Here is a 26,173-nt window from a genome sequence, read left to right as displayed (position 1 = left end):
AGGGATTGCAATCCTGAGGCAAAGCAGCAGCTGCATGTTTTCCACATACAAAGTCATCCCTCTCTGGCTGCCCTTCTGCAAGAACCAGGGTTGTCCATCTCTGCAGTTTCTGCATGGAATGATGCACTGAATGGTTCCGAATCTGCAGCAGGCACTGCTGAAATAAATGAATGCTCTTATTTACCAGGCAGCAAGAGTGGAACTGTCAGTGCCTGTGCATGCTAACTTGAATCAGTGATGTAATGATTCTTAAATGGTTCCCATCTCATTTATCACCCTTGTCATTTGTGCTTTGAACACTGCCAGAGCAAGGGGAGGCACAGAAATGTGGGTACCAACAGTAGAAAATAATGACTGATGGGGTTGAAACATAATTATTCCAAGTCTGTGCCAACACAACATTATCCCCTTGACAATCTCGTACCGGTTTTTGGTGATGAAGATGAATCCTACCCCTGTAGATAAAGAGTAAAACAAAAGCAACTTGGAGTGCCTATAGTTCACACCAGGCATTCTTAAGTACTTAGTGTCTGCTTTTGCAGGACACACTAAACTGCACTGCATTTGATTTCCCTCCTCTCTACTTGTGGTCTCAGAACTGTATGTGATGTAGTTATTATACAGCTTCAAGCCTCAACTCTTGAGTAGGTTGATAAGCAATGAAAGGCCAGCTATAAATTAATCTAATTTAAGATAATCTCTTGGAGTGCAGTAATCTTAAATCAGGGCACAGAAATGAAGCTAGTGTCCATCCCCATTCCTGTGAGAGAGAACTGGGGTCTCTCTGAATGATTTGAGCACTTTCTGGAAAGCTGAAAATATACAATAAGAGGAAACTACCCTTTAATTACTATTCTCCTGTATTTATAGACTTGCACAAGCATGCCTTTCACTACCTATACTTACTATTTTATGAATGACATGAACTCAAATATCAATAATATCCACGTAACTTCCATCTCTTCCACAACTTTAGAATATCCAGAGCCAGTCCTATGACTGTGATGAAGCAATTCGTGGCTGAGATCGGCCTTCTGCATGCAAAGCAGTTAGCTGGAACTTGCAAGCAGAAGATAATTGGTGGCAGTGGGCACCTATCAGCCACTCCACATACACCTTGCCCTCCAGACCCTTCTCCATCTTTATAGACCTCCTTTGGTTGCCCTCTAATAGTTTTATGTCCTCCTTATATTGTGGTGCTCAAAACTCCACAGTGCTTCAGGTCTCACTTGTTGCCATAAGACATGATGCTCCTTGCTAGGAACCTGCATGACTAATGGGACTGGGCCATGTGTGAGCAAAAGTCCAGTTGAATTCCAAGTAATCCTAACAGAGCTGATCCGATAGACCTCGTGTCCCTGGATGTAATAAATGATGTGTTAAAGCTATATATCTGGATAGGTGGCTTGTACCTTAAATTCCACTCTCGTGTGTTTTTAGATCTCCATTGCTTGTAATGGGATCCTCAGTGCTTGCCTCAGATGTAGATACATATGCAGCATGTCTCTGGCGGTGGGGTGAATCTGATCTGCCAGTTTCTCCTGATGTGTGAACAATGTAAGTCAATGACAGCTCAGATTGTTTCTTGCAGCAATTACACAGAGCAGCAATTACACTTCTGCAGCAATTACAAGGAGTGGCACAGAGTTACAGGGAAATGAGGGGAAAAAAGGGAGGAAACACAGCAGGGGCCTTAACCACATGGTGCAATCCCTATCCCAGACCTGTTCCCGGGGCTAGCAGTGAGAAGTACACAAATCATTTCTGAAGCTGGGTTTTATGCAGTGCATAAAGGGCTGTTTACTGGCAGCGACCCCAGTTTTGTCATTTCATACCTCTCCCTGCTTTATGTTTGGTCCCTTTAGGCTTTGTCGGGGACAGAATCCCTATTGCAAGAGATGCTGAGGGGAGAAATATGTAAACACAGAAAGTTACTGTACCCTCAGTACATCCTTTCTGCACCATAAAGCCCAGGGGCACCTTCTGCCTTTGCTGACCTCTTAAGGGGCTGGTGGACCTCAGCTGGGTTTTCTACCACCAGAGCAGTTGGGTAAAAGCTCAGCTGAGGGGATATAGTGGGAGAGAAAGGAAGTGGGAGGAAAAAGGATAAAAAAAAAAAAATAAGAGGAAAAAAAAAGGGAATTTGTGTCAGATGGGGAAAGAAATGGCAACTTTTCACTGTCCTAAGCAGCTGACTGCTTGACTGGAACAACACCTACCCACATCATTATTAGAAATACCTTCTGGGAAAGCCCCTTAGAGGATTGCCACAGGGTTTGTGATGTAAAAACCCCAGGGAAAGCCTAGGCCTACACTGTGCTCAATTAATGTGTTGAAAATACAGGCTGATGAATCCGAGGTGCACATCCTTATGGTGAAACCACAACATCCGAGTTGCCCTGCTGGCCATGGGCAGCTGCTTGATGGCAGTGAATGACAGCCACACCTCCTTTGCAGAAGTGCAGGTTTAATAGAAGACATGTCCATCACATGGCTTTGCCTGGTCACCATACACAAAAGACACAGACAGATGATTCTTGGCACACGAGCTACCTGCAAAGCACCAAGTGAGCGTACAGAAAGGCATCTTGTTGCCATAGATATGTATACATGGAAAAAAATATGGAAACTATATACGTATGTGTATATATATATATGCTTCCATACGGGCTATTATTAGGGCTGCAATTAGAATGAGTAGAGCTTTCTGGGTAGCCTCTGTTCTCCATCCAACCATAGGCAATAACCCCCTAAGTCAAGGCAGGTTGTGGAGCTGGTGTCGTCCCATGGAGCTGTCCCTTACCCCTTGGTGTCATTCCCTGCTGTGAAAGGGAAGAATTCAGCTGCCTTCAGCTGCAGGATTGGAGCCACCTCCCCTCACACATGCCTGACTTACAGACCATTTAAAAGAACGCCATGGGGGCGTCTAATATGCTAATGAAGAAAGTGGGTGGAAGAGCAGGAATTTGAGCACAGCTAAAAATGTACATGCCTAACAATTGCAAATCAGCCTCTGCTGAAGTTACCTAAACGGGATGGCAGCAGTGGAAAGTGGGTGCCTCTACACCTCTTCTTGTCAGTTTTCTGTGAGTACACAGCTAAAAAAAAACACCATCCGCCTCGCTGCATGGACCTGCTGCTTCAGCCAGGGTTATCAGTAAAGGTTTGTATCAAAAAGTCTCCCAAAAACAGTTACCTACTTTCCACTCTTATTCTTGTGGTAGGAGGAACAGTGTCTTCATGCAAACACATCCTAGACTGGTTGCGTTCAGAGTATTTTAGATATGCCACAACATCTGGGAGGGTGAAAGAACTATTGGAGTTGTCTCTTCTAAAATCTTGGTTAGTTTTTGCAACTGGATCCGTGTGTGATCTGTGTAAATGAGGGTTCTGCACACTGCGGCTTGTAGCGCAGCCTTAAATCACTCACAGATTTGTGTGCTTAGCGGGATGAAATCACAGCCTGGTTTCCTTCTTTCTGCTCAAACTTAGCTACTTTATATGATTTGATTTTTCGGATCAGAACTAATGTTTTCCAGATACAAGAAAGAAACGTGGCCAAGTACAGCTACAAATAAGGGCAGGGATCTTTTAGCATATAGATGCAACAGCAGTGGCTGAAATGTGATTTCTGAGCTTGAGGCCATTACAAGATCAGTGCACACAAAAGCAGTCAGTTGTAAAGAGAAAGACTGCAGGTAGGATATTGTCTGATGCCACAGCCTACCAACGCAAGTCCAGTTGTGTCAGTGGAAAAAAGTGAAACAGAAGGTTGTGATCTTAGAGTTGCATTGACGTGCTGCCTAGTGGTATCTTGGGGTGCTTGCTGCTCCTAGGAAGGCTGTAGAGGCTGCATGCTGTGTGAGGGTCTTTTGTTTCCTCCTGCTGTGAGCAGGCGATGTGGAAAGATTGTGAAGCACTGGGCTGGGGAAGGGAGACTAACACAGGAAACTCTGGCAAAGGACTGCACTGCTGGAGAATACCAAGAGCAAAGAGGTGACCTCCAAGAGGCAAAGGGGTAGAAGCACCGTGTAAGCAGCAAGATGTGAGTCTTGAGTGACATCTAATAAAACCACACCAGTGAGAGTGAGATGGTGGGCAGAGAAGATACAGGGAGACAACCCCACAATCCAGAGGCAGATGCATCTCCATGGGGAGTCGTGATGACAACATGAAGGTCTGCAGAGACTCCAAAAGAGAGATCCAACCCCTGCAGAAGACAAGGTGTGAAGAATACCAGCCAACACGTGTAAAGATGTTTGTGGTAGGGAATTAGGGCAGTTAGGGATTGAAACTAAAAATGCAGAATCAGAGAACAGATTCCATCCCTGGAGAGAAAAGAAGAGGAAGGGAAGAGAGGAGAGGAGAGCTGTGAGCTCTGGGTGAGGGAAGCCAGGAGAGGTGCTGGAGGAGAGTGGGAAGCGAGAGGGCTGAGGAGGAGTAAACGTTTGGGTGAAAGCATGTCTGTAAATCACATCAGTATCTGCTGCAGCAGAGCAGTTCCAAATCCATGTTTACTGTAGCCCATCTGCCCAGAAACCAGACCTGTGCAGATGTACTTCTACCAGCCTTGCTGCTCTGACAGAGGAAAGGATGGTTTGTGCTTCACTGTGGCTGAGGTTTTGCACGACCACAAATATTACCAGCAAAGTCTGGTGCAGCTGAGGGTGAAACAGGGCTTCAGTTCTTGTGGAAGCCAAAACCATGTAGATTTTTGCCCTCAGGATTTCTGAAGCTTTCCGGGAGAGGGTGCGAGAGGTGACATCAAGAAGTGTAATAACCATGTGGAAAGTGATGCCTTTTGGGTGCTGCACTGTTTGGGGTCCATATGAATAACTCATCAGTCTGGGGCGCTGTTCACCTTGATTTGAACCTAAGCTTTTATTTCTCCTTGCTGAAATAAGCAAGCAAGCAAAACAGTTTCACCTTTCTTCTATTCCGTGTGTCTTCAGCAAAGGAGCCCAGTGGATTTTCTCCAGGTGCTGCTCCAAAGAAGAAGTCTTAAAAAAAAAATCAGCAGCCTTGGAGCTCAGGAGTATTAATTAGCCTCTGTTTTGGTGATTAGGGTATTCATTAAGAGGGACAGCCAACTTTTAGTAAACGCTCCCAAGAACAGATGATGGGAACTATCTCAAGCCACGGAGATGAAGGCAATCCTTTCCAACAGAAAGGTTTGCAGTGAGGTAGTGGCACTTGTCTGTGGGGCCAATGTCCGTATCTGGCACTTAGTTTCTTAGCTATGGAGGTGGGCTGGAGCTTTGGGGTGTTAATACCAATTAATGCCTGGAAATCAGATTATTTCAGGAGTCAACACTGCCATTACTTGGCTGCCATGTATTGCCTTCAAAAGAGAAGAGAAAACTGCCTTTGCAAGAAGAAAACATGACCTGAAAAAGCATAAATGCTTGCGAAAGTACAATGGGGGAACCATTTGTTAGAAAAGATGATATTTTTTCTTGTTTTGTAGTTACTGTGTGGTAGATTTCTCAGAAATGTTAACACTGATCAAGAAATGAATCTTAGGAAACCTTGACCTTCAGTCAAGGGGGAAACATTCCTCCCCCAGTCTGCTCAATAGGTGATACATGGGTAGGAATGCATATGGATGTGTCTAAACTTGTTTTCTTCATTGATATCCAGTGTGTGCCTTGGTAAGGAAAGCTGCAGTTTTATTGTTTAATGACGGAGGTTGACAATTTATTTTTTGTTAATATTGAATGATTAAGGATCGCTGTTAACATCGCTTCATTATTACTCAATAGTTCAGAGTCTGGGCTCAGTCTGGGCTTTTAATAATTCTTATATTTGGAGAGAGAAAACCACCGCAGTGTGGGAAGTGAGGAAAAGGCAAACGAATGAGGCAGCACAATCAGTGTGTGTTATACCCCCTGCAGCAAATATTTCTGTTTCTTTTCTGTTCATTTATTGCGTGTTTATTTGCTTTTTCATTTTCCCATGATGATGTTATTATAAAGGGAAAATAACTTCTGAAATGGAGGGTTTTTAGCCGTTGATACAGAAGGATTACAGCCTGCAAACATAATAAAGACTTCCCAGCGCTACTTTGAAGCCTTTCATTGACTCCAGTTGTAGCTGTGGCTCTGAGCGCATTTAGATTATGTGTACTTCACAGGAAGTGTTCAATATTGTGTGCAGAAAATTTAAGTATCGAGACATGCCTTTCTTTAAAAGGAAAATGATATTTCTTATAAAACAAGAGCCAGGCTCTAGCCGCAGTTTTGCTGGTGGGATAAACTGCAACACAGGCTCCAGCCTTTGGAGCTTCCCAATAGCACCCCAACACCAGGTCTTTCCTCTAGTTCCTGTTTTCAGATTTCTTCTATTTATATATATATGTATGTGTGTATATATGTGTGTGTATGTATATCGATGTCTATCTTCAATGTCTTATGGTGCCTCACTCAAAACAAGCACTTGAAGAAGTCTGAAATTTAGGGCTAGGAAATCCATCCTGAGTGTAACAGGGATTGTTCCCATATCTTCATCCCTTCTCTTGTTGATCTTGTGGTATTTGTTCTATCCACAACTGACTGTTTTCCCCCTTTACAGACAGTTTCCAGCACTATGCTGGAAATAATGAGTCACAGATGAAGCGACTTGAGAAGGCAAAGGAGAGCAGCTGCATGGGCTCATCTGCCCGACCCGTGGGTTGCTGAACCCTGGAGTCACTGTTGGGTTGCCATATGTATTTTACTCAGGTGTAATTCCCATTACATAGGAGTGCTTCTCTGGCAGCTCCTGTTGCAATTGCTTGCTTTAATGTCTTCTGCTTTTGCTTTGTGCCAGCTATGCCCTAGCAAGTCAAGTAGCTCCTGGTGTTGCTTCCTCCTTTTCCTTAAGTTACAGAATCAGTTCCAGCCAAAATGTATAGAGTTGTGACTCTCCAGAAAGACTCTCAGTGACTATTGCTTGTAGTTAGATGCCTACACACAGCAGCCAGGAGCAGCATATATTCAGGGAACACAACCTTTCTTTTCCTCTTCAGTTTAGCTACGTGAAAAGGCTTTCCTACAAGCTGCCTTGGTTATCACTGAAATTCAATGCTTTGGTTACAGAAGTGGATGGTTTTTATTCTAGAAATGTGTGGAAAGAAGCATCTGCACAACATTTAAAGAAGTATTTTCCTCCTTCCATGGCCGCTTAGTTCCTGCTCCTCTGCAGAGCTTTTGGCAACACTGGATGGAATAGCAGCCAATGGCTTTTGAAAAAGAAAGTCTTTCTTTGCACAATTTCAGGGGTCTGGATACTAATCTACGTCTATAAGCCATTGTATGGGAGTTGCTAGATTAAAGCCTGAAGACCTGCATCAATCATGAGGGCAGGAAGTTTATACTTATGTTCTAGCTTTGCCAGGTGTCCCCAGGGAGCCCAGTCTGTCTGCGCCTCTTATTTCCTATTTGTAAACTCAGGAAAAATATGATGCATCGATGCCATTCATCTGTGCCAAAGCTTTAGTTGTTTCAAATCTTCAGCCAACAAACAATGCACAAAGGTAATTTTTTTTCCGCTTGCTTGTTCTTTGCTGGAGCGTGGGGAGACAATTCCAAATCCACCTGGTTTTTGCTCTTTGAAGCCTTACTGTCAGTAGGAAAATGTTGTCCATAAATCTGTATCTGCATGATTGTGCTAACAAGAGCTATTACTTTGATGACAGACACAGCAGTGTAATAGCACATCCACTGGAAATTCCCTCCAGCACTATAAACCATCATGGCAAAATGGTGTTGGGTAGCTCCACTCGAGCCCAGGGCCTTACCGCCAGTCTTGTTGGGTTAAAACATAAACTCCCACTCCTTCCATAGCTGTGAATCTTCAAAGTGTAGAGCAAAACTTAAGCAAGGACTATGGGATTCTGCCTGCTGCTGTATTTTGGGTGTGAAGAGGTGTGGTCCCTGACTGACAGCGATGGTTGGCGAGAGCCTCAAGCGCAGGCACAGTTAGACCAGCCAAACCTGTGGATTTGGGTTGTGGGGCAAGGTGGGGTTGAAACAGACTCTGCTGGTGAAATTTCAGTTTTAGCAATGCTTTCTGCATCCCTATTAGAAATGCTTCTCCCGTGCAGCTTCCATGGCCAAGCACTTCCACACTGAGATGGGCTTGTTCAGGCAGCTGCAGAAGGGAGGCCTTTGGTACAGCAACTGTTTTGTCGTTGGCGTGGGCTCCCTCTAATTCTTGCAATGAGTTGCTAAAAGACTGTTATTGTAAGTCATGGTTGGACAGGTAACTATCTGTTAATGAGTAATTCCTATGCCTGATATTGGCATTGATCTGTTCCATATTTTGCAACACAGTGCTGTTTTCTGAGAGGGCTTGCTGGGAGCTCCCTGTTATTGTTATTCCATCCTTGTGAGGAGAAAGAGATGCAAAGTGTCTGGGTGCCAGACACCTCCCGATTACAAGCACCATTGGATCAGCTGCTCTGGAGGTGCCCTTACCACGTGCTGAGTTCCACAGAGGAAGAAAGACCAGCAGCTGGGGTCAGACACATGATAAACTCTTAACTCCATGCAGTTTAGGCAGTGTATCTTGCTACAAGCATTCCCATCTACCCACAAAGGCATTAATGATTAACAATGATAAGAGCTCTGCTTACTTAGAGAACTAAAATACCCTACAGTCAAACAAATTGCAGTCCTTTGGGAAAACTTCTTGCTTATTCACCCTTCTGTTTCAGCCCAGCCCTGGGAGATTCCTTCTTCCAGGCAAAACCTCACTGAGAGGGGAGTGAAGATGAAAGCCTGCGCTCCTTTCGCTCTCGTCTTGGCTCTGGCTCTGAGCGGTGACTGTATGAAGAAGGTAAGTCTGATTGCTCTGCTTTGGAGTGGCAGATCAGCTACATGCTGCCTGGCAGGGCAGTGCTGCCTGGGGCTGGATGAGTGATGCCACCAACCAAGTAGAAAGAAGGAGTGCTTCAAACATGGAGGGTTTGCTAGATCAAGGCCCACAGCAGTGCGGACTAAGCAGTGTTTGTAGGATAGCTTGTGCCTTGTGCATAGTTGATAGCCCAGGCCCACACTTGTGTATCCTTATAGTTATTTTTACTTCATCAGCTACGTTAAAACTATTAAGTGATGCTGTAATCCCAACTATTCAAGCAAAGTGTAGAAGTATCTTCTTAAATATTCTATGCTGGGGCAGAGGGGAATATTCACAATGCCTGTGACAGAGCTCAGCCTTGGCTGAAGCCATGCAGACTGCCCAGTGCAGACAGAAGTAGTGTGGAGTTTGAGCGAAAAAAATTGTTTCTTCCTCAGATATGATCGAGCTCTGTAGATGTATGTTAGAAACAGCTTTGCCTTCTCCCTTGCTTATTGCATTCTCTATCCACATCTATGCTCATGATGTTCAGGCTGATGTCTGGGCAGCCTGGTCTGGTGGTTGGTGACCCTGCACAAAGCAGGGGGGTTGAAACTGGATGATCATTGTGGTCCTTTTCAACCCAGGCCATTCTATGGTTCTATGATGTGCTGCTTCCTTGACTGTTTTCATGATATTTTCATTTTGCTATAGATCAGCTCCCAGCACCTCTGGTGGCAGCAGCATTTTATGCGTATTCCCCATTTTTTATTATTTCCCGTGGTTTCAGATCAGCTCTAACGAGCAATAATGTTTTCTGCTTGCTTGATTGGCAAACCCAAATAAAGCTGAGGTTGCTTTCTTAGCTAATGCCCCGAGGGATCCAGCTAAAGTCAAATCCTAGGATATTATTTGTAACTGTCAGCTGGCCCCAGAATACATACATTCATTTTGCAGAGGAAGATAGGAGATGTGTTTCTTGGCAGTAGCAAGACATAATGGAGCAGAGCCTCAGCCTTCATGGTATTGTGCTGTATTCTCCTGATTTAACAGAGTTTCTGCTATCCAGTGTTTATTTACACCCATTTATCAGATCCCCAGCTGAAATTAGATGCAAATAACGAGATCTGTGTGGAAGAACTGAGAGAAACACAGTTTGGGGGCATATTGTTCACTACAGGATGGTTCTCAGAGTGAATTTCTTTCTTCATTCCACGTTTTTTTCTTTTCTCTTTGTAGCACCACAAATCTGGGGCAGGAAGAGGCTCAAAACATGAATTCACTCACCTACAAGGTACAGAGTCAAATCCAACAGTTTTCATGACAGTAAGAACAATCTGCCTTTCTGCATCCACACTGTGCACGCCAGCAGTAAGCCTGTCTTTGTTTCAACATGCATAAGGATTATGGAATTGCTATGACTATTAAATTCTGTGTAGATGTGAACTTGGGATTAGCTCGGGCATCCCAGGTAATTTTCCTTCAGGTGGGGATTAATGCAAAGCTGCTGCTGGGATTTTCATTTTTTCTGAGCTTGTGTGGCTTACCCTGTGTCCTAACATGGCGGGGCTGTGATGTGCAACTCCCTTTATTTTCATCAGAGCTGTGTCTGCCCTATGCATTAAAGTACATACGCAGCTCTTTGAATGTGTGAGTTCAATTCTTGCCCTTGATCTCTGTGCGAGAGGAGGGTTTGAGTTCTGTGCAATTTGCTGTGTTGCATTTGTTTTGAAACCTGAAGTTTCAGACATCCTGTCTGTGTGCAGACATTGCAGACTTCCAGTTTTAAAGCCTTTATTGCTCCGTGCTTTTGCTGTTGTGGTTTGTATGAATTGGGCTGTTTCTGGTGCCTTTGTAGCTTAAAACAGTTTTTAATGACCTTTGGGATTAAATAAGTCTTCTCAGTGGAATTATTTTCACAATGTTGTAGCTAATTAGAATGGGAGCTGTCAAGCAGTGAAAGTAAATATCTGAACATTCACCCAGTTATTTCAGACAATGAATTCTATGCTTCAAAAAGAGATAGCAAAGTGACTGGGGTAGCTATTTTGCATTGACACAGGGACAGCCAAAGCTAATAGGGTGACCGTAATTTAAGCTGGCTGAGAAGGCTTGGACCACAGGGATGGGTTGATTTTCACACAGTGCTCACAAATGTCCTCAGCAGTGAGTTGAGGTGATGTGTCAGGGCTTGCAAGACATCACAGTGGTGTGATGGAGCCCCGGCTGTGACTGCAGGGTTAGGCTCAGGATGAGGAGAGTGATGTCAGCCCCAAAAAGTGGAAATAGGCAGTACTTGACCATGGCTCTATGCCCTGTTCCTCACCTACTCCAGAGGCTGGTTTCCCATTCATACTTCTGGTTCTCAGAACAGATTTCTTTTAGTTTAATGGTTAAATAAGCTCTGACAGCTTTTCGTTGTCTTTTCTGTCTCCAGTCTCTTTCATTCTCAACATTCATCTTGAAGGATTTTTTTCTGCTAGGCTCCCACAACCCATTCTTACACAGCTATCACTGACTTGGCAAATAGAACACTTGCCCTTCTCAGATACCTGTCCCATCAATTTCTATCCACTTATCCCAAGGGGAAGATGGCATGATTAAAATGATCTGTCACTCCCTAACCTTTAAAATCCTCTTTCCCTTGGCTGTTTCTATTTCAACTTGTACCACCTTGTGCCTTAATTGTTTTAAACAGATGTTACAAAGTGATAGGTAGCCTGGAAGGATACTACACCAGAAATCAATTTAATATGCTATTACAATACTACACAATTAGAAATGATAATTGCAATTAATGAATGTAATTGCCATTTGTTGTACCAGAAATTGCAATGTATTATGAGCTTGAAATGCTCTGAGGTGTTTACCGCAGAGCCCATCACTCTCTGCTGATTTAGTAATTATGTGGGATTTTAGACTTTTTCTTTAATAACAGAAGTTGTAAAGACTCAGAAACCAAAGTATTGCTGAAGAACTTGAAGGCAGCTAACTGTAGCATGGGAGTTGGAGCCTGATGATTCTTGAAGTTGCTTCCAACCCAAGCCGTTCTATGATTCTGTGATGACTTACGATTTACTATAATAACAATGTAATACATATACACGCACACCTCTGGGCTGGTGCTCAGCTGCATGGTGAGGTTTTTGTTCTTGTATTGCAGTGTTTACAGAGGATGGAAATTTATGCATGTTTCCTTTCCGGTATGGTGGAAGGCTTTATCACTCATGCTTATCAAATCTGTTTTCCCGAAAGAAATGGTAAGTTAACTTTGCTCACAAGTAAAGAGAGTGCTAAAGGAAAATATAATGATTTAGTGTCTTTGTCTTGTCTTTGTAACAATTAACACGGGATCATTCTCAAATCCATTGAGAGCAATAACGTTACCCTGCTGATGCTCACAGCCCTTGGATCAAAGAGCACACAGATGAGAACAGACCCAGTCATGGGGTACCCAAGGCCACAGAAAGCTTAGCACCCACAGAAATGTTTTTTTCTTGGCCTTCAGATTGGGAACAGCTGGTACAGAATGAGCCAGAATAAGGAGCTAGCCACCCTTGGAGGCAAAAGGGAAGATAGGGACCACCTGTATGCAATGACCCCCTCTGTTAAGGAATCTGTCGATTTGAGTAGATATGTATTTGTACTGCTGCAGGGACAGGCTGATCATTGAGGAAAGCTGCCTTTTTCACCCTAATGTCTCCTTATTCTATCCTCATTTCATGTGGTGTAGTGCTCTTGTTTTTGGGTAAAAATTCTTTTCATTAGTATGTTTAAGACCGGGTTCCTTATGTTGGCTGAAGGCTGTTCTTTCAGTTGTATAAGCTGTTATGAATACTTGTTTTTCTTTTAGGGTTAAAGGTAGTTAAATGGGATCTCTACTGTAGCAAGTACTGAATATACAAGAATAATTTTGCAGATTTATCTTTATGGTGAGCATATAAGCAGAAGCTAAAGGTAATAAGGCAGGAAATAAATGGCTGTCAATAATTAGAAAAATATGTCTGTAGAGATGAGTTCTGTTAAAGAAATATATGTACGTGTTTTCAAGGTGGAGGTGGTGGAGTCACAGTCCCTGGAGGTTCTCAAGAAATGTGGAGATGCAGCACTGAGGGATATGGTTAGTGGGCATAGTGGGGATGGGTCAACAGTTAGACTAGATGATCTTAGTGGTCCTTCCTGATTTTAGTGATCTTATGATTCTCTGTTGCAAATAGACACAGAGATTTGGGTTAGGAAATGACTACTAATCTTGCTAAAAATAAATGCACAGAGCATCAGTAATTAACAAGTTAGACCACAGAAATGGAAAGGCAGGGTAGGCATGAGATCCAAGGTTAGAGCACGTTTCACAGGTGACCTTGGAGAACTTGCAGTTGTAGTTCTTATTTATTTTTTTTTTTCTAAAAGCCATTTACAGGCATGGAGATGAGGAGGATGGCTGGAGCTGTTTGGTTTTGACAGATCATTTCACCCTGTGGCTGACCTGCTAGCCAATATTTACTCTTCTTTCACAAACTAAAAGCAATCCAGCATGTGACTTTAGGCATGGAGATGCTGGGAACAGAGCCCTGAAGGGCGATTAGGAAATATACTCTGGGCATATTTGTGTGACCTGAAACCAGCCCCTGTGTGGCTTGTGCTGACAGCTGGTCCTTAGGGGCACACAGAAGACAAGGCTCATCTCCCTCCTTCCGCCTGCCTGCCCATGAGTTGCAAGGATGGAGATTGGGGGAGAGCAGGGACAAATGCAAGGAGACTAGACTAGGAGAAAATGGCTTAGTTTTGCTAGCTTTTGAATGCTTTTCTTAACCTGAGGGTTTTTTGTGCCTTATCAAACCTAAGAGAGTGCTGGATTATGTTTTTAAGGAGCCCTTCATAATTGTTAAGGTATTACTCAAAGCAGGACTTTATTTTGGCTTCCATTGGCTTTAGTTTCCTCATATGCATTCTTATACTACCTATGACACAAGTATCATGTGTTAACTCATCATATTAAGCTTAATAAAAAGACAGTCACACTTCAGAAAGCATTGAAGGGTGGTGTCTATCTTAACACAAAGGACATCTTGTTTATGAGATACAGTTTTGATTCCAAGGAGTGAATGTGTTAAGATCAAACATGAATTTGATGTCTTGTAACATTAAGTATTTCAACACAAGTCAGAGTTCTGACTGCAGAAATCTCTCCCTACTTACTCCAAGAGCAACAAACAACACAGTGTCTTTACAAATATTTATTGAAAGCACAGGAAAGAAGACAAAATAATTGCAGTATTCTAGTAATAAACTTCCTTTAGCAGCATCCTCCATTGCATTTCCCTTTAATTATAATCTGTTTTCACAGATAAATTCCCATTCAGCAGTCTCTTACCAGGTATAAAGATATCATGTAAGTTTGCCTTTTGTGTTGAAGAGGAAAAAATCAGCTGGAAGTCTTGCTGGATTTCATTCTTACCTCCAGAAAGACAAAGCAGTGTAGGGACAGAGAAACTAAGGATGCAATGGATGCCAAAGAATAGTGAAGTAGCTTTGAGGATGTGTTGAGCTTGTCCCACAGAGTAAGAGGAACATGGCAGAAAACACAAAACGTTGATACAAATGTGTGGGAAGCTTGGCGGCACAGGATGGGATTAATATGTTCCTAGTCCTTGTAGGGTAACATCACTGGGTGAGAGAACCAGTGGCTTGTGGGAAGCCAGTGGAAGAAGCAGACAGAACCTCTGATGGCAAAAAAAAAGCATTGAGGAAGTAAAAAAAAATAGTTCTCTATTTGCATAGAACTTGGTATCTGCTTGATACCAAGAATCTAGAGTGTGTCATTTTTTTAATGTATTTTAAGCAGAGTTTGCTTAAATTCATTTAGACAAACACTCAGTTCTGCTTTTAAGAAATGCTTTAAAGGAAGTGAGCATAAAATACGGTGGAAAGCAAGGAGAAGGTCCCTCTGTGGGTAGACTTCTGCCTCTGCAGATCGTTAAAGGGAACAGGCAGGCATGAGAAATGGGTCGGGTCCTGCTTGGCTTGTTTTGTAATGAATATGGGAGACTTAATTTATTTGCTTTTGTTTAGTTTTTCATTTCTGTCTTTTGTTTTCTAATCTTAGAAATAGAAAGCAGACTTCCCTTCCCCACCATCCCACCCGTAGGATTATTTGGAGGTCTCAGGTCCTGCTTTCACATCTCATTCTTAGTCTGCATTATTCTCTGAAAGGATGATCAAGCACTGGAGCTGTCTGCACAGGGAGTGGCTGAGTCACCATCCCCGTAGGTGTTTGAGAAGTGTTTAGATGTGGTACTGAGCGATGTGGTTTAGTGGGGAAATACTGGTGGTAGGTGGATGGTTGGATTGGATGATCTTGGATGTCTTTTCCAACCTTGGTAATTCTATGATAGTTTCAGTGCAACCGTGTACTTGGCCTTTATGGACTGAGAACAAAAAGAAGGTTCCTGACTATACTGAAGCACTGTTCACAATGGCACAAGGATCTGTAGTAGCTCTAAGCCTGTAAATCCTCATAAGCATTTTCTCTGCAGGATTTTTATATAAAGTAAAAATTTCCATTATGGTGAACACAACAATGGGGTAAATGAACTTCCCATTGTTGCCCTTCACTCTGATGCAATATCTGGGCTGTTTGAAGCTGCACTGAACCGTGCTTTTCATTCTTTCCAGGTGCTCAACAACACATAACTATGACCGGGACAGGAAATGGGGGTACTGCACGTTGCTGTCTACAGAGCACTCAGGTAATGTGAGCCATTGCTGAGTCACTCCATGTTTCTGCTTCCCATTTTCCACATGTAGCAGTAGTCTGTGCCTTCTAACTTGTAAATGCAGAACAAGCCTTCACATTAAATGTTTCCAAGAGCTTCTTTTGAGTTTCCATAACCATAGCGTTGGGCTGTGGATACCGCAGAGTCTTTAATTCACTGTTGATTAACCTGAAGCCATGGAGAGACACTATGGCTGAGCAAACATGGAAATCTGAGCTCCTGCTGGAGCTGAACACAGAGCACAGAGGTGATCATAAGATGTCTTTTAGATTTTCCTAATGAACTCAATAGGGAGCATCTTTCCTTTCGATGGTGAAGCACTGGAACAGGTTGCCCAGAGATGTGGCAGATGCCCCATCCCTGGAGACATTCAATGTCAGGCTGGATGGGGCTTTGAGCAACCTGATCTAGCCATAGGTGTCCCTATTCATTGCAGGAGAGTTGGACTAGATGATCTTTAGGGGTCACTTCCAATTCAAATGATCCTATGATGGGTCAGTGATTCTGTGACAACCAAGCTCTTTGTGTTTTGGGCTGCTATGGAGAATACAAGAGGTGCTTCATTGCAGGAGTACTGAGGGACAACGAAAGGGTTACTTAGAAGAGCAGTGTAGCAACTTCATGTGGGTCACCACACTCGAGTTCTAAGATTATACACATTGTGAAAGTCTGTCTAAATGGAGAAGCCAAGGTCTGTGGCAAACTCTGTCTATATGCTACTTCTAAGCAACGTGGTGGCTGAAGCACCATGTCCCAAGTATTCTGAGGGGATCATGCTGCCCTCAGCACTGCCTTGATGGCTGGCTGTTGCATGTCTGTCTCTCCTGCTTCAGCCTTCGTGGGCTGACCGCTTGGGGTTCTCATTTTGAAACATCTAACTCATTCATTTAGTAAGGAACATATAGATATCTAGGCCTCATTTGCACAATGACTGACCAGCGCTGAAACATCAGGTGTTGTACTGACCAGTCTTCATGTCCCAGTGTCTATTTTTGGATCTGCATCTGAATGCTGATCATCTTCCTCTTTCTCTTTGGAGCTACTTTCAGATGTGACCTGTCTTGTTCAGTCTGTGTGATCTGGCTGGATACCTTTACACGTTCGCTTCTCACATTCAAACAAAGGGCATTTTCTACCTTTTCCTTGCAGAGTTCTCTGTCATGTCAGGAGTCTCATTGCCAAGCTGATTACAATCTACCAGTGCGCTTGAAAAGCCAGTGTGAGCTGAATCATCCTCAGAATCTAAAATTAAGCAGTATGCAACATCATCATTTTAAACTTAACAACTTTAAATTATTTTCCAGCCTGGTTTTAAAACAGATTAACAGTAGATCAGAGACAAATGACCTAATCCCATAATAAGCAGCAACCCATGTGCCTTTGTAATGCAAGTATGTCAGACGTGAATTCTGAACACAGGCAGTTCATGCTTACAGGAATCAAGTTATGAGGGCTTCACTTGCTTATTCATGAGTGCCCTCTCAGATCTTAGTCTTGGAAACATGGTAACTCATGTTCTGCTGTGAATTTGAAAGGAGTGTTCCTGCCTCACTCTTGTTAGTGCTTTTATTTTCCCTTTCAACTCCTTCTCTGGACAGATAGATTTTCCATCCCTTTGCCATTTACCTCTGCAGTCTTGTGCACTGAGTTTATGTTGTGCTGTTTCTTTGCTGTTGTGGCACAGAGCATCTTGCATCACCTGCTGCTCCTCCTGTGCAGAAAAGCAGAGGACGAGGGCTTACAGAAGCTGCACACTTTTGGGATCTGAGATAGTTTGTCCAGGATAATCGCTCCCCAGTGGAGGCTGGATTTACTGGGGATCCCTCCATTCTCCCCCTCCCCACTGCTGCCCCAGGGTTCCTCATGCCACCTCTGTCTCTTTCCTTTCTCATCAGTGCTGTCCTGACAGCCTCTTATCTTGTCTCCAAAATGAGCAAGGTTTTGGGGGCTCTTCAGATCATTTTTGTCTGTTATCCACCATAGGGTTGGTTAGGATGGTTTGCAAAGAGAAAGCTCCCTCCCCAGCCTGGCTCTCAATGTACTATAACCCCAGAGATACCTTGTCCTGGCTTCTAGTTCTCCAGAAGAGTTACATGTGTGAAAGAGGAAAGGAAAGAGAAAGGGGAATGAGAGAGAGGGAAGGGAACATAGCTGTCTGTTACAAAGAAAATACTTCATTTCTAGGGGCATGAAGGTGTTTGTACAGTTAAATAAATAAGTCTGTATGTGTTGGTTTATTTGTAAGCGTAGCTCTATTTATTTATTTTTTAAGCAGCAAGTGCTGTATTTGAACTTGAAAAACATCTTGCAGATTGTCAGGTTAAAGGCAAAAGGGTTTATGGTGAGGTCAAAAGGAAGGAGTGGTAAATGGCTGAAGGGAACTTCAAGAAAATGGTGGCAAGCTCACCTGCTGGGAAGATAGAGAGCAGCAGTCCAACTAAATAATGACGATCTTCTAAATGTGGAAGATACATGATTTTATTAAACAAACAAACAAACAAACAGCTAAGATATTAGAACTTTGAGGAAATGTCAGCTGCTTTACAGATACACAAAAAGCAGTAAAAACTGAAATTCCAGGAGGATAAAATGCCCTTGACTATGGGAGATTCGTGAGGAGTGTGTGAATTGGGATGCGGAAGGATCAAAGGCTGAAGCATGGACTCTCTCCAGATCTAGATTACCCCACGTATGTGGGGAGTCTGCTTGAAACCACCAGAGCTGCTTACAAGTTGATGTTAAGCAAGTGTTTGGGGCATTGATCCAGAAAAATACTTCTGCCAATTTCCAGGGAAAGTTTAACCACCAAACCTTTGGCTCCAGGGTGAAGTGATGCTCTTGTATAAAGGCTCTGCTGGAGGGAAATGTTTGCACTGTGCAGCACAGAGCCAGAGCTCACAGAAACAGCACCTGCAGTGCTTGTTCAGCCCCCCCAAAATTAGCAGGAGCTTTATCTCTGCCTTTAGGAGATATCTGTTCAGGCTTATGGAGGATCTGTCTCTCCTGCCTGGGAAGTCCTGTGGAGAGCATGTATAGGACCTGCCTGAGGTAAACGCAGTTGTGAACAGGGGCCAACCAGGCTGTGCACGCACAGCTCAGATACACATATAAATGTATGTGTTTGGAGCTGTCAGATCTGTAAATATGACCAGGCTGCTGAATATCTGGAAATCTTGGACAAATGGCCAGAACCCCAGAGAGGCCGAGTTTTGGAAGGTGTCAAACAACCAGACAGGGGATGGATATATATATATATATATGTATTTTTTTTCCTAAGAGATATTTGAACTGACATGAAAAGAAGAAGTAGAGGCATGTGGGCTGCACAGGCATGAGGAACAGGCTCTGTCCCATGAGGGGCTTTGAGGAAGAGCAGCCCCTGGGAAAGGTGAGCAGCAGAAACCACTGTGGGAAGATATAGTTAGAAAGGTGAGGCTTTCTCCTCACAGCCTTTGAAATCTCCTGCACAGCCTTTGAGAGGTGAAGCTGATGTCAGGGTGGCTGCCAGCAAGAACAAGTTGTTTTTTCTCATGAGATTTAGACACTGGCTGAACAGGCAAGGGCTTGGACTCCACATTTAATGCATAGTTAGTGTTGGGCAGGAGTCCTTAGAGTTAGTGATGTATTCACCTGCTTGGAAGCACCTGTTGGAGGTAGAAGTTAGAGCTGTACTCTAGGACAGGAGGGATGTGGAATAGCCAGGGGAAGTGGGATGCAATGAGGGTCTCCAACTGGGAAAGGCAGGAGGGGCTGGAAGTGCTCTTTGTGGGTGTAATGAGGTGTAGTCTCTGTCCATATCCCTGCTGTACCTGAAGATGGAGAGCAAGTCATGGTTTTGATGTGATTGGTACAGGAAACACAGAATTTGCCTTTGAGGAAACATTACATCACTACAAATTTCATAACTACCAAACAGCACAAACAGTAGAATCATTGCTGCCTTTACTTGCTTTTCCTTGATGTTATCCTGGAGTGAAACTAGCAGTGAATACACCCAGGGCTGGTATTTCACATCAATTACACCACTCTCTTCTACAGTAAATATTATGATCTGTGCAGGGGAACTTTCACATTTCCACTGCTGTAGCCAAGTTCAGGAACTGCCTTTCATACTTTGCTTAGCTTTGTATGTGTGTGCTTGTTTTCATACACTGCCTCTTATGCATAGATACCACTCCAGCTAAAGGAGCACTTAGGTTGAGTAACCTCTCTTGGAGTAGCTGTTGCAAGGGGGATGAAATGCAGGCAAGTTATTGGGCCATCTCTTCAGCAGGTGCAAAGTAAGATGTTGGTTGACATCACTGCAATCAGGAGCTTAAGTGGCCTCCAAAGCTTCCACACAACTTCCTTTGATGGAAGTCAAGCTTCCATTGCACTCTGAGAGAGCTGTTCTAGCACATCCTCTCCCAACTTATTTTCCCATGATTTGGAAGATTCCTGTAAAAAATAGTTCTGTAGTTCTGCTCCAGTTTAATCTCATTTGGCCTGATTTATTTGGACGTGCCTTGCTTCAAAAGCTTCTTTCTTTGTTCCAGCTGTCTGTTCATTTTAGATCTAATCCAAAAAATCCACAGTGAATTCCTCTGTGGAGGATGGTCCTTGGTGTAATTTGAAAGAGAGATGCATAATCCCGGTTATTTCTGTTGAAATGCAAAGCATGCAGGGCAGTAATCCGGGCAGAGTTGGAGCTACGCCTTCCTCCCCAGTGCAAAGGCACAGCTCCATCTAGTGGGCATCGGCCCATCTTCTTTACTGTAGCCTCGGGTTGGCCTGAGCCCACCGCCCTGGGACGAGTTTGTTCTACTCGTAGAGTAGAATCATAGAACAGTTTGAGTTGGAAGAGACTCTTAAAGGTCATCTGGTTCAACTCCCCTGCAATGAGCAGGGATGCCTACAGCTCCATCAAGTGCTCAGAGACCCATCTAGCCTGACCTCAAGTGTCTCTAGTGATGGAGCATCCACCACCTCTCTGGGCAACCTGTGCCAGTGCTTCACCATTCTTATAGCAAAAAAACCTCTTTCATTATATCCAGTCTAAATCTCCTCTCTTTTAGTCTGAAGCCATTTCTCCTTGCTCTATTATCCGGGAAAACATCCAGAACAGTGATAAGTGATGTGGGTTTAAAAAGCTGGTTGAATGTAATTGTTTTTCACCTCAAAATCAATACATATTGGTTGGATCAATACTGTTTTAGATTAAGAGGTGGTATTAAAGTCACTGTGCATCAAACCAAAATGGTTAAGGTAACCAAGCCAACTCCTAATGCAACAAAGCATGGTTTATCTGGCAGACGTTAACAACATCTTTTTATGTGGTCCATCTAGATCACTGTGCAAACAACCCTTGCCAAAACGGAGGGACCTGTTTTCTTGCTCATGGTCATAGGACGTACCACTGTGCCTGTCCTGAGGAATTCACAGGAAGAGACTGTCAGATGAGTGAGTATCTTCTTCCCCAAGTGTTACTCCAAGAGATATGGGCAGCAAGGAGAGCTAGTTAAAGTTTGCTTAATGACAAGGTAGTGCTGTTATGCATGATTGTTTCTGTAGGCAGATTTCTAAATGGTTGCGACAGACATCCATTAGAGACAGGACAGCTGAAAATAACTTGATTATATGGTTATAAATCCAAGCATGCTCTGAGCCAATGAGGTATTAAGCTATGGGAAACACAAAGAGATTTAAGATTTAAATATCACTTACGTGCTTGGAAGGGACTAATAATACCATCCAATAGGTAGGGCAGGGAGACATGAAAAAGTAGCAAAACTTCAGGTGACGCCTTATCCTTTCTGCATATGCACACCTAGGGCCATCTCAGCTTCTGTGATGCCAACCCTAATGCCTGTATAGCTCCTCTGCCTGCAGGGAATGCAATGCCAGAGGTGGAAGAGGGGGCAAAGAGCTTTGCTGGGGTTATTTCTCCAATTTTATGGTGCTGTCACTCCCAGTTTAGTGCATGCCAAGAGAAAAATCAGGCTTTTACAACAAGTCTTCCAATTGTGCTTGCCTTTGTTTAACAATAGTTTCTTCCTGCAGCTCTGGACTGCCTCCCAACATAAGCAAAGATGCCATTTTCAATGTTAATTCTCCAGCATGGTCCATTATCCATGACTGGTGCTGTAAAATGGGATAGGTGCAGTGATATATCACTGATTTTATATTTTTGCATTTGGTGGCTGAACTTTTAGGGGTGCTGAAGTGATGCTATCATACTCACAGAGCTTTAGGAAAGTCACCTCTGCATTTAGGTCCTTGGTGCTACTGCTATGGTGGTTTCATGGCTTCACACCTTGGAGGAGGATGGCTTGTTGGGGAACCACCAGCTGTCTACAAATGTATCTATTCAATAGAGAGAAAGGGAGAGTAGGGTACATGGCACCATCCCCTGCAAGAAATGATCTCAGAAAGCCTGTGTTATTTTTCAAACTGCATTTTAGGGAAATGTTTTGATGACAGTCTCTATGAGTTCTTTGATGAGGACATGAGCTGGTCAAGAGTCAAACAAGGAGCTGTGGAGCAGTGCATTTGTGTGGATGGACAGATGGAGTGCCAGAGAGTTGAACACAAAAGTAAGTGCGTTATTTTGTATTGCAGCTCTTGACCTGCATAAAGTGGGGATAAATGATAGTGAGAATAAAAAACCTGAGTGGTTTTATCACAGCAAGGCTGCTATCATTGTTCATGCATGCTTTTCATGATGGGGTCACATCCTTGCGTGAGCATTAATTCTGACCCAGGAAATCACTTCAGTTTGTCAATTTTTACTTGAGGAAGCAATTAAATATAGTAAGCTGAATTTAATGACTAGCCTTAGTGCTGTCCTTGACAGGGATTGTATCCTGGACTGCAGTGTATAGGAATACAGACAGGCCGTATAGTAGAAGTCATATAGTCATCAAAAACTTAAACACAGCTCAGTGGTAAACTTGGGCCTGGCAGAACCCTCTGTACAGAAAGACATGCAAATGTCACCATCGTCACCACCAGTAGTAATAATCACCACCTCCTTTTACCTATTGCTCATTAATAATATTTTTCAATAGCAATGCTGACATTATCCAATAAAAATGAAAGCAATGAGACAGACCTCAGTAGGCAGAAATCAATTGTTTCCTTTTCTTTTATTCATATCAGCTGTAGGTCTAAGATGAGTAAAGCTAAGCTAAGCTGAGTAGAGCTAAGATGAGTAAAAAGAAAACTTCCCTTAGATGCATGTACAGGAAGAAGATGTATTAAATTAAGTTACAGTTGGACTCATTCTCTTGATAAGTTTGTATCTTTATTTGATTTTGGCTTCTGCTTGTAGGTTGTATTCGTGATATTTGCATGAATGGTGGAGAATGTAAAATGATCACCTTCAGTGGGAAAACCGTGTGTGACTGCAAAGGACCTTTTGTAGGAAAATACTGCAATATTGGTAAGTGTAACAACATACTCTGGGACGGGAATTAGGAGTTTTCAGCTGTGTGGAAAGCTGGGGACTTTTTGCCTTTGCAGCCATTTCCTATAATAAGTGAGAGTCGTGTAAAGCTCCACCAACAGCTGTTTATTAATGTATTCCTCCAGTGCAAAACATAACACGCTCTTCTTTACTGGAGCCCTGCTTCTAAAAATACTTGTTTCTGTCCTCAACCTTCTGGAAAATTAAACACAGAGGTTTTAATCCAATTATTCGTGTCCATAAAAGTAGTACATGTGTCCATTTTGTCAGGATATCAGTGTTGTTATCCAGCGTAAATGCTTCCCCATGGGTTCAGGAATCTCTTGCTGTCTACTCGTGAAATAGGAGTTTGTGCTCTGACAAAATCTAGCAGCTGGCTATATTTGGAAGCAGTAGACTCTTGTGAGATGTAGACAGAGATAAAATGCACGCTCTCTGTTCGGGTTATTTTGTACTTCAGTGTAAAAGCACATTTAACTCTACATAGTTTACCTAAAAAATCTATATATTATTGGTGGGCCAGGGCAGAGAAACCTTCCTTTGCTGTCTGCGTGCAAGCTCTGTGTTGCTTCTTACTTGATGCTATGTAGTTTTTGGTGTAACTTGCCTGAAGATGTAACTTTTCTCACTGCTGAGGTTGTGGCTGTTTGTAAAACTCTCATGCACACTGAATCTTCAAGTTGTATCAGTGGTTTCTTTTTAAATGCCGAAGGTTTTAGGCATAATGTATAACAGACCTGCAGTCATACCAGCCCATGATCCCATTAGCTCATAGCAAAGGATTTTTCAGGACATATGTCCCAAGACTTTGGTCTCATTAAAAAACAAAGGCCCTTGGTAGCTCCACTGGGCACCCAAAGGAATATAATGGGTATAGTGTGCTCTGGTGTATCAGAGTGGTATCTGATATTCTACTTTGTTGTTCTGGAGGTTGAAAAACGGTGCAGCCATCTATTCAAGCTGGAAAAGAAGAAACACTAGGGGGACTGGCAGTACAGATGTAACAAGAAATAGCAAGAAATTGGCAAATTGAATGGTTTATGAACTGGTCCTGAACCTTGACTCACCAGGTTCTTCATTAATTGTGTGAAGTGAGCTTGTGACTCTTGCAAGTCCCTCACTGTACCTCTGTGCTTTTGTCATTTTGTCCTGCTGAGATTTTCCCCAGGCATTACTGCTGCATGGATGTGGGCAAAAGGCTGCATGTATTTCATGCACGTGCAGCCTGAAATCATGGGAGGATGGAACACTGCTCCTCTTCACACTTTCCACATTCCTGTTTAGTTATCAGCTTCTCCTACCCAAATATCTGCAGTGCTGTGCATAAACATCCATTGAGTGCAGCCACAATTATAAACATCAGGAGGGCAGCGTTGTGGATGTAATACTGGTTTCTGTCTGGATAGCTCAGAACAAGAAAAAAGCAGGTGCTCTTTGATTACTTGTAAATAATAAAGCAAGCATTTAGTTTGCTAAACAAATGGCTTTGAGATGCTTACAAACCATCTGTGTTCAGTTGCCTAACACCCACACACAAAATGGGAACTGAAGGATTGTGTTTATGTGTCAATGGCTTGCAAAGAAGTATAAAAATAAAACTAAATATATATATCTTAATCAGGATTTAGTCATTCTAAATTAAAGAAAATAAATTAATACTGGAGTCTACTGACCTGATAGTGCCATTATACCAGGGCACTGGCACGCTGGTGAGAACACTGGGACTTGGTGATCTCACAGCATGTGGAGCTGATTTTTAAATATGTGTTAGATTAATTTATTCTTCAACCCTTCAATTCAATGCTGTGAGCACAGCTGGCTTTTTGTTTTGCTTTGTTTTCTCTTTTACAGTCTTGTATAGTTTCCTTTCCCTTAGAGGACTGAGATGAGAGTTTACACTTTAATCTCAGTAGCCTCTGGTTACAATGCTTGATCCAGAGAAAGCTGCAAAGTCACCAGTATGAACTTATTCTACATTATTCATTTGTAGAGGCAACATTAAAGCCAAAGTGGGATGTGAATATGTATTTAAAAATAAAAGAAAATGCCATCCATTTAATAAACAGTAAGCATTCTGAAACGTTACTGGCCTGTGAAGTGGATGGGGGGGGGGGGAGGGTCTCTCTGTCACCTTCTACTCTTGGCATCTACATGAATAAACAACCGATTTTCATCAGTTTCTAATTGGAAAACAGCAAATTTATCTTAACGCCACCCTCACAAATCTAAATAAGTGCAGTGTCATTCTGCTTGAGATCACAAGCCTGGGTTCTGAGGCCCTGAGCACTGGCAAGGTAGAAGATAACTGAGAAGTACAAGGAGCAGGGAATTACTGAGTAATACTTCTAATTTGAGGATTTTTCTCAACAAACTGCTGAACACTTAATAGAATCATAGTCACAGAATGGCTGAGGTTGGAAGGGACCTTGAAGATCATCCACTTCCAACCCCATACCATGGGCTGGTTGTCCCCTATCAGATCAGGCCCAGGGCCCCATCCAGCCTGGCCTTAAGCACTGCTAGAGATGGAACAACCACAACCTCTCTGGGCAGCCTATGCCAGTGCCTCACCATTCTGACTAAAGAAGTTCTGCCTAACATCTAACCTACATCTCCCCTCTTTTAGTTTAAAACCATCCTCCCTTGTCCTATCACTAGTAGACCATGTAAAAAGTCAATCCCCTTCCTGCTTATAAGTACCAGAAAGTCCCAATGAGGCCTTTACTTGTTTTCCATTGAATTTATCTGAATTCTGTAGAACTTCATGCCGTGACAAGAAGTTCCAGAATTTAAATAGATACGAAGAAAAACAGTATTTTCTATTGTTAGCTTAAAACCTACTCACTGGTAGTTTTATTTCTATCCCCTTTGTACTGTGAGTAACAAAGATTAATTGTAACTTATATGATTTTGCAGGTCCCTATTTATCTGCCCGTTATTTGTCTCTCTTTTCAGATGTAGGGGTCCTTGTTGGGGCTTATAGTCGTTATTCACTGCTCTTATGACTTGCTTGCAAGCAGTCATTGTAGGTATGGACAAGCCATTCTCATAATGATCATACAGTTGCTGGCACATTTTAAGATGAATTTAAAAATAAATAAATAAAACAAAATGGGAGGTGAAAAATATAACATAA

The 26,173-nt window shown here is 42.9% G+C and overlaps 1 protein-coding gene across 2 annotated transcripts in view; it reads left to right on the top strand.

The window, feature by feature from the left end:
• The first annotated feature begins 8,316 nt into the window (after positions 1–8,316).
• Positions 8,317–26,173, top strand: part of HGFAC (HGF activator) — a 35,426-nt gene continuing 17,569 nt past the window's right edge. Inside the window, exons 1-8 of one of the 2 annotated variants that reach the window (XM_085545758.1) lie at positions 8,317–8,498; positions 8,696–8,817; positions 10,057–10,111; positions 11,981–12,077; positions 15,493–15,566; positions 20,919–21,032; positions 22,034–22,165; positions 22,903–23,013. In XM_085545758.1, the coding sequence (XP_085401884.1) occupies positions 8,752–8,817; positions 10,057–10,111; positions 11,981–12,077; positions 15,493–15,566; positions 20,919–21,032; positions 22,034–22,165; positions 22,903–23,013 (649 nt within the window). In that variant the 5' untranslated portion in view covers positions 8,317–8,498; positions 8,696–8,751. Of the gene's footprint in view, positions 8,499–8,617; positions 8,818–10,056; positions 10,112–11,980; positions 12,078–15,492; positions 15,567–20,918; positions 21,033–22,033; positions 22,166–22,902; positions 23,014–26,173 lie in introns of those variants that run through there. The other variant, XM_032444376.2, reaches the window with a different exon arrangement.

The sequence above is a fragment of the Coturnix japonica genome, chromosome 4, assembly GCF_054131305.1.
Source record: "Coturnix japonica strain WE chromosome 4, WE-NBRP24, whole genome shotgun sequence".
Taxonomy (NCBI): Eukaryota; Metazoa; Chordata; class Aves; order Galliformes; family Phasianidae; genus Coturnix; species Coturnix japonica.
Note: the sequence above shows the minus strand (reverse complement) of the source record. Positions and strands in the feature narration are given on the sequence as shown.